The following is a 12,642-nucleotide window of genomic DNA, read 5'->3' on the forward strand; positions in this document are numbered from 1 at the left end:
CTAAACCATCAATTGATAGTTCTCAAGTAAAACCAGGCAAAGGTGGTCCACAGTTTCAATAATGTTCACCGGTCCGAACGGATAATTACTAGATCAGTGTTAAGGATAAAATAAAAGTTTGAAAATAAGAATTAAAAAAAATGAGACGTGTCTTGTAATGTAGGAGAACGACAAAAGAACGTGATGTGAATCTTCAACTTTTCATTAGATACATGTCCCCTCGCTTCTTATCCTCACTCAACCTCACTCATTAAATAAACACTCTTCTCCTCGAAGCTCAGAGAAACGCATAAAGAGGTAGCGATGAAGACGGTATCGGTTGACGAGACCAAAAACACGGTGGTGCTACGAGCTGAGCACCGGGACGACGAAGGTCGGAAAGCTGTCGATAAACTCGAGTTAAAGGCTCGAAACCCCGACACGATCAAGCAAGTCGAGAAGAAGCTGATGGAGAAAGGCGTCCAACGGATGGAGAGGCACCCTTCCGACGGGACTCAGATCAAACGTCCGCCGCCGAAGTCAGGTCGCGGCGGGAAGTACACGTGGGAGGGGTCTGATCGGATGGAGGATTACGAGATGCAGCCGGATCCGCCGGCGATGGACGAAGGCGATCCTAACTACGACGAGGAGAAGATCGGCGGTGGTGGTGGTGGTGATGACGTGGCGGTGGTGGTGGTGAAAGGAGAGGTTGAGGTGGCGAATGAAGCGCCGGGAGGTGTGGCTAGGGTGGAGGTTGATCCTCGCTTGTTCAGTACTCCTTGAGTTGCTAGGACAAGGGAGAAAGTGTTGGGGCAGATGTGAGAAGGGAGTGAAACTTTGGGGGTTCGAGTTGTGACGTTTTAATGTTCTATTGACGTGTTGGAACGCTATTTGTATAAAGTAATAATATACTGCATTGAAATGTCTCACTTGGTTTCTTCATCTCGCAGTCACTTAATATGACTTAATTATTAGTTGCTGTCGGCCACTTCTGCGGTGTCATTAATATAAATATTGTAAGGTGTCGATTTGTTCGGTCTGAATCTTTCAAACACCGCCAAATGTCCACAAGTCGTAACTTGGTTTTAGTATAATGTTGATTACTCTTCCAGTAACCATAGGTGTAATAAATTAGTGAAGAGAAACGTCGAGTTTTTGAAAATAAAATAAAAATGCAGGCTGTGGCATTCGAACCCACTCGCACTTATGCGGAGAAGAAGTTAAGTCTTCCCCCTTAACCTCTCGGGCAAACCTGCATGCAAATTTAATTTTTGTTATCTATTTTGTAGAATGACATACACTTGTTGACAAAAAAAAAAAGAAAGACATACACACATGGGCCCAATACATAATTGATTAGTGGTATATTGTAACACACAAGCCCACCATATACAATAAAATAGGGGTGGACAAAAAAACCGAACCGAACTGAGTCAAACTGAACCGAAACCGATTCAAACCGAACCAAAGTCTATTTCAAACCATTCGGTTGAATATTTTCCCGATCCGAATAGTTTGGTTCGGTTCGGTTCGGTTTAAAAACTGATGTGTTTTTGTAATTATTTAAATTAAAAATATTAGTAATAACAATATACTAAAATTCTAATACTAAACCACGCATTTTCCATTTTTTATTCATTAATATAGATTCTTCTAACCTAATATGTAATCATCAAAATATTTGATTTTTTTTACTTTAGTTAACTTTTATTTGTTTTAATTCTTATATATTTTTTGTGACTTTTTAAAGATTTTTGTTTCAGTTTTATATTGAATTTAGTTCACATAGTTTATGTTTACATAATTTTTGTTTTAAAACATAATTAAACAAGAAGAATCTAATTAAACCGATTAAAAAAAACAAACCGAACAAAATATAAACCGAACCGAACCAAACTAACTATGGTTTACTTCGGTTGGAAAAATACTAGAATCGAACTAACATAACCGAACCGAACCGGAACCGAACCGACAAAATAACCAAAGTGACCACCCCTACATAGTATTACCAAAACTAGGCAATATCTGAGTGTGTATAGCATCTGGCTCCTATGGAAAACGAGTACATAAATAACATCTGACCCATGATGTCATCTTCTTAAGCACATTTACCTAAAGTGATTTACACTTTTAACTTGTACATTATGCTGCAAGAATGTATGAACATTAGTTTCAGAGATAAACAGTGTAAATTAACTACAAAGGCTATAAGAAATAGAAAAAGGATTAACAGAAGAAAAAAAGAGAGTAGTGTTTAGTTACAAGCACTACTAGCTGAGTATGTTTTTGAAATTACTTCCTAAAAAAACATTATAAACTCTCCAGGACTCCTAACAAAGTATGATAATAACAATAGTAGTAATATAACACACGAAGATTATAAAATTACATTTCACCATCACAAAACCTAAACGTGGGGGTTAAAACACTCAGAGAATGATCTCTGGCCCTAAAGAAGTTCCTTTGTTCTGTCTTGGGCTCAAAGTGAGTGTACAGAATCTACGTTCTTGCTCAGCTCTTCTAGCTTCTTCATTCTCATCTTCTCGCTTTCTCCCACCAACTGCGAATCATACGTTGTTTCAAAGACCAGTTAGTCAAGAGTACAAATCAGAGTGAATATATTATCAACAAAGCTCAGAGCTCTAAAGATAGAGAACCACGACAGTACAGAACCACAAAAGGAGAGGAAGTGAACACCAAGTAGAACAGTTAGACCAAGCATTCAAACACTAACCTCCATTAGCTTGGTGATTAGCTGCACCTTCTCTCTGTTCTTTTCGTTGAATGCCTCAAGAGCTTCTTTGTACTCTCGTTCCTGCACATTGCATAAAATACACCAAACCGATTAGCATCTTAATAATCTCTCAACCAGACATATATTTTGAAAACAAGATTAAATGAATTTGATTACTATGCAAAGGCCATACCTTTTTCTGAACAGTAAGACTCAATGGCTTTAACTCTTTGTTGACAGAGTCAACCTTCTTCCTGACCAAAGCAACTTCTTTCCTCATTGGGTCAGCTAAACCTTCAAGTTCCTGAATATTCAATTCAACTATTGAGCTCCTTAACACATCAAAGTAAATTCACCCAGAAGAACCAAATGATTCTTCTCATCAATAGGAAAGACCTTTGATTAAAAAAAAAAAAAAAAATCTCATCTAAACCCCCAGAAACCAGACCAAATCCACAGCTTTTCACTTCAGTCCTAAGCCCAACACAAAAGTCCCAAACTTTTCGGAACAACCCACAAAACCCAACACAAAAGTATAATCCTTTTTGTTCAATTCAATTGTCAGATCTTGAAACCAAAATTCAAGTACAATTCTCAAAACAAGAAGAAAAAAAACTAAGTAAAGATTGTGATGATGATGAGGATGATAATTATATATATTACCTCACGGATCAAAGCGAGACGCTTAGTCTCTTCTTCGACACGACCAAGCTGAGCTTGAACCCTTTCCCTAATCTCCATCTTCTTCTTCTCGATCTCCTCTTCTTTGGCTCTGCAAGCAGACAAAGCATTCCTCGACATCTCTTCATCTTCCTTCGACATTTGGCTGCTGAAACTCATGCTTCCCGACAGCTGAGTCCCTAACTGTCGGCTCTGCACCGTTGGCTGCGACGTCTCTGCTGCCTTCATGCTTCTTCTTAACTAAAACCTCGATCTCTGACTCTCTTGTTCTGTCTCTCTCTCTCTCTCTCTCTGTGGTTCTAGGTTCTTCTGTGGTAGAGAAAAATGTAATGGATACTGTCTGGGTTTTTCTTTTTGATCCCAGAGAAATAGTGTTGTGATATGAACATATATTAATAAAAAGATAAATTAAAAAGCGAAAAATACAGTGGTATAACGGGAACTTTTTAAAATATTATAATATATTGATAACGTGTAATAAAAAAAACGAGATAACAGGTAAAAAGAGAGAAGATGCATTTGGTGAAATTACTTAACTGCCACCAACAACCGATAGAGATTCGGATTTTTGTTTTTAAAAATAAAAAAAGAGGTATAGGAAAAGATATTAAAAGGAAAAAAAAGAGGAGAATCTGATTTGTAAATTGTAACCGTTAATCTTCAAACTTTCTGTTTATGACCGTTGGATACTTGGATCTTTATTCCAACGACGGATGCATAATGGCTGACGGAGACAGCTCGTTACAAACAAATCAATCATTTGTCGCCTCTTAAACCGTAAATACCGAACCAAACTAAACCAGTATCTTAACAATATTTATATCATGGCTTTCGGCCCAAAGTATTTTATTTGCCTAAAAGAAAAGAAAAGTTTCGGCCCATTAACAATATTTCGGAAAGACATATAAAAGCTGTAAGCCTGTAACTGTAAGATAATAGTTTGATATATTCAACATGTTCAACGCGCCTCGTATCAGTACTAGGGATGTGAAATGAGCGGGGGACATTTGGGTGTCCACTTTTTGCTGGACGGTTTTGGTCCACACCCAAAAGTTTTGGTCCGCACCCAAATAGAACTATGTCTAAATAGAACCATACCAAAAAAGGACCAGAACCGGTTGGACTGCCCATGGGTCCAGACGCCTATTTAGTATATATAACCTAATTTTTATTGTAAAAGATGGAAGTATACTAAATTTCATATATATTATAGACTTAAATTTTATTATTCTGCAATTTAAATTTTTGACGAGAAAATTTGATTTTGAGATTTTTGTGATTTTGATGAAAAATATGACTTCCGGTCTCAGAAAAACGTGATTTTACGGTTTTGACCGAAAAATGTAATTTTAACGGGAAAATTGCGATTTTACAATTTTTTTTTTTTTGGGGGGGGGGGGGGGGGGGGGGGGGGGGGGGGGGTGGAGGAAACACGATTTTATGGTTTTGATGGAGAAAGTGCAATTTTTATGAAAAAATATAATTTTTCGGTTTTGACAAAAACTTGATTTTATGATTTTGGCAAGACAAAGTAAAATTGTAATTTTTTCCTAATTTTCTAAACCTAGATATCCCCTTCTTATTATTTGAGGAGAATTTTTATAAATAAACCTTTGCTTCAGTTGTTCAAAAAAAAAAAAACTTTGCTTTATGTGTGATTTACAAGTTTGTCATTACTTATGTGTCAACACCACAATCCACCTCACATCTTTTTTTTAATAGCTCTCTTTAGCTTAAACTAATTACATGTCATGCCATTGGCACAAACATATAGTATATATTTCATTATATGCATCTTTATTTTAAGAATCTTGCATAATATTCTAAACCGAACCGGGTGGTTAGCAAAAGAAACATAACCCATTCAATTGAGGAATGTATCCCATGATAAGTTAAACCAAACACAGGATTCCTTTATTGTATATTATAATCTATAGAATAAAAATTATAATCTCTTTTATTGCATATTCGCTATTTGTCGACCACATAAACTATTAGTTATGTGTAAATTTGAATCTGGTTGTACTAGCAATGAAGATAATATAATCAAGAATATGCATAATCTATAATCAGGTTGTCTATTCGAAAATATATTTTGTATTTTTGTAATGTACACATTTGACCATAAAGATAACAAAATCAAAAATATAAGTATGTATATTCGATCATGTCAAAAATATAAATATTTGACCATGAAAATAACATAATCAAAAATATTATCTGAATTTACTAGCAATGGAGATAACATCATCAAAAATATGTTAATTTGTGTTATTTCTGATTATGGAAAGTCGCATGTTTTCTTTCCAATTTTAATTATATGATAATATTCACCATGAATGATCGTTTTACTATATGAACGTAATTTAAGATGTTAAATCTTAATGGTCAAAGAGGAGATGCCATATTTGACCACAATTTTCGAATAATTATGGATGTTGACCAATTAGGAATTTATTTTGACTTCATTTTAGGCATAAAAATATTCATTTTCCAATATACATTCCTACCTCGCCATGAAAGAAAATAATCAAGACACAATTAGAGATTTTTTTGGCTTGATTGTAGGCGTTAGAATATTTGATTGTCTCAAGACATATCTCGCCTAAACCCTATAGCCGATTCATTGTATATATATTCCTAAACTGGATTAATTTATTTTTAATCTATAGGTATAATCTCTTTTATTATTTGCATATTTTTTCACTCAACATCTTACCTTTTCAATACAAAAGTGTTGACAAATTAATTGAGGAAAGGGTAATGTACTTTAATATATATATTTTTTAAAGCGGTCGAACTGATATTATTTGCATATTTTTCTCAAATTATTTTGGTTATCATGATAAAGTCGATTCAAGAACTTGACTAACATTTATGGGTTTTTCAAAGTTGTGTTTGAGCTCAATGATTTTCCAGAAATCGATGCTTTCATAAAAAAGATAATACATTTCGTTTAATGAGTTCCGATTTATAATTCTTTGTAGTTTGATAAGTTTATATTCTTTGTTATTGCTATTTATAAGATTGCAAACAGAGAGTTCTGAAGATACTTCTCACAGTAGTTGTTGTTTTTTCATTTTTCTTAAAAACGTTTCCTTATAAGTTATGCTTTTCATATTTTATAATTATATTATCTATGTTTCGTTTAATCTTATGAAAACAATAATTGGATTGTCTATTTTTCTTTTTATCTTAATAGCATAACTAAGTTGATATAAGTATTTACTTCCACAAACTAAACTTTGATTACACATAACCAATAACACAAGTTTTTAACGGTTTAAGTAATTAACCTTATATAAACATAATCAATTTAATCAATCCGTCATTGTATAACATGCAATATATAAGACCCGAACTTCTACCTTCTGAATATCTATAGACTAAAAATTACAATCTCTTTTAGTTTATTCACTCCGCGCAGAGCGTGGGTCATCACCTCGTTTTAGCTATTTGGACTGCCCAATGTCCATATGGTCTTACCCGGTTTTGCCCATGAGTCCAACTGGGCTTGCCCATTTAAATACATTTTAATTTGGTATAATATTTATATGTCCATATTAACCCATAATAATTTGGACATGGGCCATCCATGGACAACCCGTCCATCTAATATCCCTACATATCACCCTAGAGTTAGATGGGGAATGTAGCTACATCCCAAATGGCGTGTACATCGGGACACGCTTGTTCTGAAGAAGTCATCAGTCTACAACCAAACGGTACATGAGTTATAATGGGCCGACATGTTCAGCGGATTTGGGAGCATGGCCGACATGTTCAGCGCTACTCATCTCACATTCTCACCATAGAGAATTTGTAAATTGTAACGTATTGGATTAAATGAGAAAAGTGGTCGGAGCTTTTGTAGGAGGAGGAACTCGGCACGTATGACAAAAAAAGGCATTGCTAAGGTGGCAGGAGAACATCTTCCGTTGGGACTTGGGAGTATTGACATGTTCTCCAAGGACGCTATTTCTTCATCAACAAGTTATACATTTCGTTTTTTCATATAACTTGTTGGTGCCTAAAATACAATTTGTAAGATGTCAGCTGATCCCACGTACGTTTTTATGAGTAGTCTGCCAAATCTTAAATATTGCAAGATATCGACGCGTGCAGAACAATTGAGGACTAGACTACGTTACATATGAGGAAGTAAATTACAAACTTATGCTGTAACAGAGTTTATTAATGTGTCCATACTCCAAAGAGCTGTATTAATATTGCCAATACCATTTTATTTTATTTGCGTGAGTCAGCCATTAATTATCATTATGTGTGAATTATATCTTGATTAGTTGGTTGTAAATTAATATAAATCATTGCAAAATATCATGTGTAGTCCGATAATTGTAACACAACTAGTCTTATACTAGTATCCACGCCTTTAAAGGTTGTTTATAATTCTTTGTAAACGTTATAGGCGTGATTGTGTATAGTATGATTATACCACAGTTTGTCTTATTCTATTGGATGTATCTCAGATTTCAACAAGTCCAGTAAGAACAGTCTAATACCAACAGCTTCCATGCATTTTTTATTTGTAGCTTTAATTTTTTTTTAAAAGGCCTTTAACATAATCATTTACAATGAAACATGCTAAAACCAATTATAAACCCAAGAAATATATATATAGCACTGCTTTTAATAAAAAGAAGACCGAAAAGGAACTGATTAATGAATAAGTCACAAGGTAGAAGAATAAACATTGCCTAAACATGTGACACGAAGCAGAATTAAACTGCTAGACTTGAGAATTAAGCTGCCAGATTTGAGAAGTAAGCTACCAGACTTGAGATGTAAGCTGCTAGACTTGAGACTTGAGTGCCAGACTTGAGTGCCTAAGAGTGAAATTCGTGCAACTTGAGAGGCAAATTTTAATTCAAATTAGGTTCTGACCTTTGGAGAGAGAGGCTGGACAAGTGGGGATTAAAATAACATGTTGGAGAGAAGAGAGATGGCTGTTAGGAACTGTCACTATCACATTGGAAGCTCTCCTGCATCTCAGTCATCCAATTCAAATTAATTCAGATCCTCCCATCCCAACCATTCATTTTGACTCTAGATCTATCTCTCTTTGTCTTCTTCTTCTCATTTGTCTAGTGTGTGTGTTGGCTATAAAGAGCTCTCGTTGTAATCAATTATAATCTAAGCTGAAAGAGGGGAGTTCCCCTTTCTTTTTCACCATTCTCTTCTCTCTTGGTTATTGTCAATCTCTATAATCTCTTGATACTCATACTCTCTTATTCTCAACTTAATTTACTCTTCATCACTTATCTCTCTGTTTACTGTGTTTTTCATTGTCTTTTACTCTCGTATTAATCATCTTTTCTTACATGGTATCAGAGCTTTAAGCTCCTGAACCTCACAAAAGCTTCCGCAAATCTAATTCATTCTCAGTTCATCTTCATCTGAGTCTGGTACAACCTTTTGTCCAGCGGTCCAAAGGTTTTCCAAGAAGGAAGAACCCACAACCAGCTCTAAGGCAAGGTGTATACAAGTTTCTAAGCCTCAAGAACCCTCATCAAGCTCAACCAGTTCAGTCTACCACTCATTTGTCTTGAAGATTCTTGAGCACACTCTTTTATCCAGCGGTCTATTGTTTTCCAAAGTTTCCAATCTCTTTTCCCCTGTCAAATATGGTGAAGAAACCACTTGAAAGCAAAAGTTTATGGAGTAGTTTGCCTAGCAAAGCTTCAAAACTACCTTGTACAAGTGGTTCTCTTTCTCTATCCAAGAAGAGAGCTTCCAAGAAGGTGGCGACTCTCAAGCATGAAGAAAGGAGGAGACTTTGGTGTGATGGATACAAGAAGGAGGTCATGTACTTAAAGAGAATGAGTTGGAGTTCAACTCAACATCTCAGATCCAACAAATTGTCATGACCCATGTGTATTGGAGGTTCAAGGAACCAACTCAGGTTCCTTGGTTGTAAGTTAAACCTTTCCTTCTTGATATGAGTTTGGGATAATGGTTCTGGTTATGTTGAGTGGTGTGTTTAGTATACTTGGGACATGTTCAAGTTGCTAGAGTTGTTGAACCTAGTTCATGTCTCAAGATACTTAAGTTGTGTTTGTTGATTCTGTTTTTAAATGATTTCTAAGTTTACCAGCATGGTTATGACTAGTTATTGTTTTAGGTCCATTGTTTGAGTTGTGTAAGGTCTAGGCGAGTTGTCTAGAACATATTTTGTGTCTTGTTGCATTGCTAGAAGTCTAGGAGAGTTTCCTGGTCTTGTAATGCATCTATATGTTGTTTCTAGTCTTGTTTGCATCCATATGTTGTTTCTGGTCCTGTGATGCATTCATGAACTGCTTGGGATGATTAGATGAGTTATCTAGTCCATGTTTTGACATTTAATTAATCATGTTGTTACTTAAATGGTCATTAAAAATAGCCTAAATGCCTTGTAATTGATGAGTTATCATACCTGAGCATTTAGTGAATAGTTTGCATGAATTTGAACTGAATGAGTTGTTTAGATTCTATCTATTGCATTTTCTTAAAACATTGGGATCAGGATTGGTGAGTTACCAAGGTCTGATCCTAGTGCGTGTGGTCTGATTCTTGCTGGAGTTTGAGTGATGTTTCAGGTACACAAGTGTTGTTCTCTGTCCATCATCAAATCAAGACAAAGACGAAGACTTTGCCCATGCTGTTCAGAGCCTACACATGTGTACATTCCTGTATGATCCAGAGCCTACACAGAGTGTATATTTTTTACCATGGAGAGATTGTTTGTGTGAGGAGTCCAGATGGTAATAAGTCGTGGCTGAGATAGAATATGGCTGAGCATTGAAGATACTTCAGAAAGGAGTATTGATGGAGAGGCAGACCAGTGTTTGATCAGCCATCCACCAGGCTGAATCTCCTCATGAATTGCAAGAACCAGTTGACTTAAACGCAGACCGTTTGGTTATTGAGTTCCTGGTTCAAAAGATTTACAAGAGGCAGGGGAGAAGAGATCAAGGGAGGAACCAGTAAGCTTAAGCGCAGCTGTTAGGGTGATGCGCTCCTGGTTTCAAGACTCAGTGTTGCTCACTTCCAAGCTTGGTCCTTCACTCATTTTCTCCGGATCAAGCTTGAGGAGGGGTAATGGTGAGCAATCCTGAAGGTCCAATTCATCTGTTGCCTCAGTTACCTCTAAAGGCATTGGAGCAGAGACCAAGGGTGGATCAGTTATCTTAAGCGCAGGTGTTGGTATTGTTGTGCTCCTGGTTTAGGTTCAGTATTGCTCACTTTCCAAGATTGGTCCTTCACTTATACTCTTTGGAGCAAGCTTGAGGAGGGGTAATGGTGAGCATCATTCCTGAAGGTTCAAGTCGTCCATTGCCTCACCAGAGATCAGAAGTGGAGTTGAAGTGGAGTTCACCAGCCATCTAGAACCCACTACAAAGAAACATCAACATGGACAGCAACAACTTGGTGTTAGAACAGATGGCCATCATAGACTACTTGACAAGAAAATCAGGTGGAGCTGAGTGGAATGCTATGGATCAGCCCAAGGCGTGGAGTTAGAACAATTACCTTCTGGTTGGGAAGTTATGGATCAACTATTATATAGAGTTAGAGCAGTTACCTTCAGTTGGAACAATACCTTCTGGTTGGGAAGCTATGGATCAGCTACTATATGGAATTAGAACAGATACCTTCAGTTGGGAAGTTTTGAATCAGCCCATAGCATGTGTGCTTGTACCTGGTTGATGAAGTTTAAGGAAGCCAGCAAATGGTGATTTGCAATCTGGCCACATATATGCAAGGACACAAGGAGTATTCAACTAGGGATTTTCTTGGCTGAGCAATCACATGATGGTGACAGATCATGGAGTTGCAACGTCCCCCTACATGTTGAAAGCTTCAAGAGTGACAATGCACAGACTGGTTGAGAAGCAGCTGGTGTGAGGGATTCAAGTGTTCAGTACTCCTCACCAGCATTCCAGAAATGTTTACAAGGTACCTATTGAGCTCATGAGAAAAGGCAGGCTTGGATTCAACCCTAAATGGAAGCAAGAAGCTAGAAGAAAGGGGGAGACAAGCTCTGGTCATAAGAAGAAGCTCAAAGGTTGTTTTAAGTGTGAAGCAATGAAAGCATTAGAGTCTGCTAGCCATTGAAGTAAGGCCATGATCCAGAGTTTATGAGTCCCTCAACATCATCATAAGGCTCATAAACTCACTGGCCAATCCATAGCCAGAGAGGCTTGTACTCTTTTCCTAAGTGTGGTTTTATCCCAAAGGGTTTTCTATGTTTAGGTTTTTAATGAGGCAAGTACTCTCAGTTCCAAGTTTGCCCAAGGATCTCTTATGGTCAAGCTTGAGGGGGAGTGTTGACATGAAGCATAATTAAACTGCTAGACTTGAGAATTAAGCTGCCAGACTTGAGAAGTAAGCTACCAGACTTGAGATGTAAGCTGCCAGACTTGAGACTTGAGTGCCAGACTTGAGTGCCTAAGAGTGAAATTCGTGCAACTTGAGAGGCAAATTTTAATTCAAATTAGGTTCTGACCTTTGGAGAGAGATGCTAGACAAGTGGGGATTAAAATAACATGTTGGAGAGAAGAGAGATGGCTGTTAGGAACTGTCACTATCACATTGGAAGCTCTCCCGCATCTCAGTCATCCAATTCAAATTAATTCAGATCCTCCCATCACAACCATTCATTTTGACTCTAGATCTATCTCTCTTTGTCTTCTTCTTCTCATTTGTCTAGTGTGTGTGTTGGCTATAAAGAGCTCTCGTTGTAATCAATTATAATCTAAGCTGAAAGAGGGGAGTTCCCCTTTCTTTTTCACCATTCTCTTCTCTCTTGGTTATTGTCAATCTCTATAATCTCTTGATACTCATACTCTCTTATTCTCAACTTAATTTACTCTTCATCACTTATCTCTCTGTTTACTGTGTTTTTCATTGTCTTTTACTCTCGTATTAATCATATTTTCTTAGAAAGGGGAAAACTATACACGTTGAATAAAATTTGCATATGAGAGTAGCAGTTTGATGTTAATTAAGTTGACAATATAAGTATCGGAATGGTAATAAAATTATTAACTAGGCGGGAATGAGCTCCCAACGATTAAAAGTTAAAACCAATAAAATAGCTGTATAAATGAAGGTAGTGTGATTAAACATATGGTTAAATGATGATATAATCTATAAGTGGTAATAATTGAGATATAGAGTGTTTATAATATCTTTTACTTTTATAACCAAAAAAATATGAAAGGAGTAACTAATTTTCGATACATCAT

The 12,642-nt window shown here is 36.5% G+C and overlaps 2 protein-coding genes across 2 annotated transcripts; one reads left to right on the forward strand and one right to left on the reverse strand.

Annotated features, from left to right (window-relative positions):
- LOC106388972 lies at positions 1-1,007 on the forward strand. The gene has a single exon (XM_013829150.3). The coding sequence runs from the start codon at positions 304-306 to the stop codon at positions 760-762; it is 459 nt and encodes a 152-aa protein (XP_013684604.1). The 5' UTR covers positions 1-303; the 3' UTR covers positions 763-1,007.
- A 1,182-nt stretch (positions 1,008-2,189) lies between these two features.
- Positions 2,190-3,969, reverse strand: LOC106388971 (syncoilin-like). The gene is made up of 4 exons (XM_013829149.3): positions 3,377-3,969; positions 2,907-3,017; positions 2,714-2,794; positions 2,190-2,539 (listed from the first exon to the last, which is right to left on the reverse strand). The coding sequence occupies exons 1-4, from the start codon at positions 3,620-3,622 to the stop codon at positions 2,459-2,461; spliced, it is 519 nt and encodes a 172-aa protein (XP_013684603.1). The 5' UTR covers positions 3,623-3,969; the 3' UTR covers positions 2,190-2,458.
- Positions 3,970-12,642: the final 8,673 nt, after the last annotated feature.

This window comes from Brassica napus, chromosome C3 (genome assembly GCF_020379485.1).
Source record: "Brassica napus cultivar Da-Ae chromosome C3, Da-Ae, whole genome shotgun sequence".
Classification (NCBI taxonomy): Eukaryota; Viridiplantae; Streptophyta; class Magnoliopsida; order Brassicales; family Brassicaceae; genus Brassica; species Brassica napus.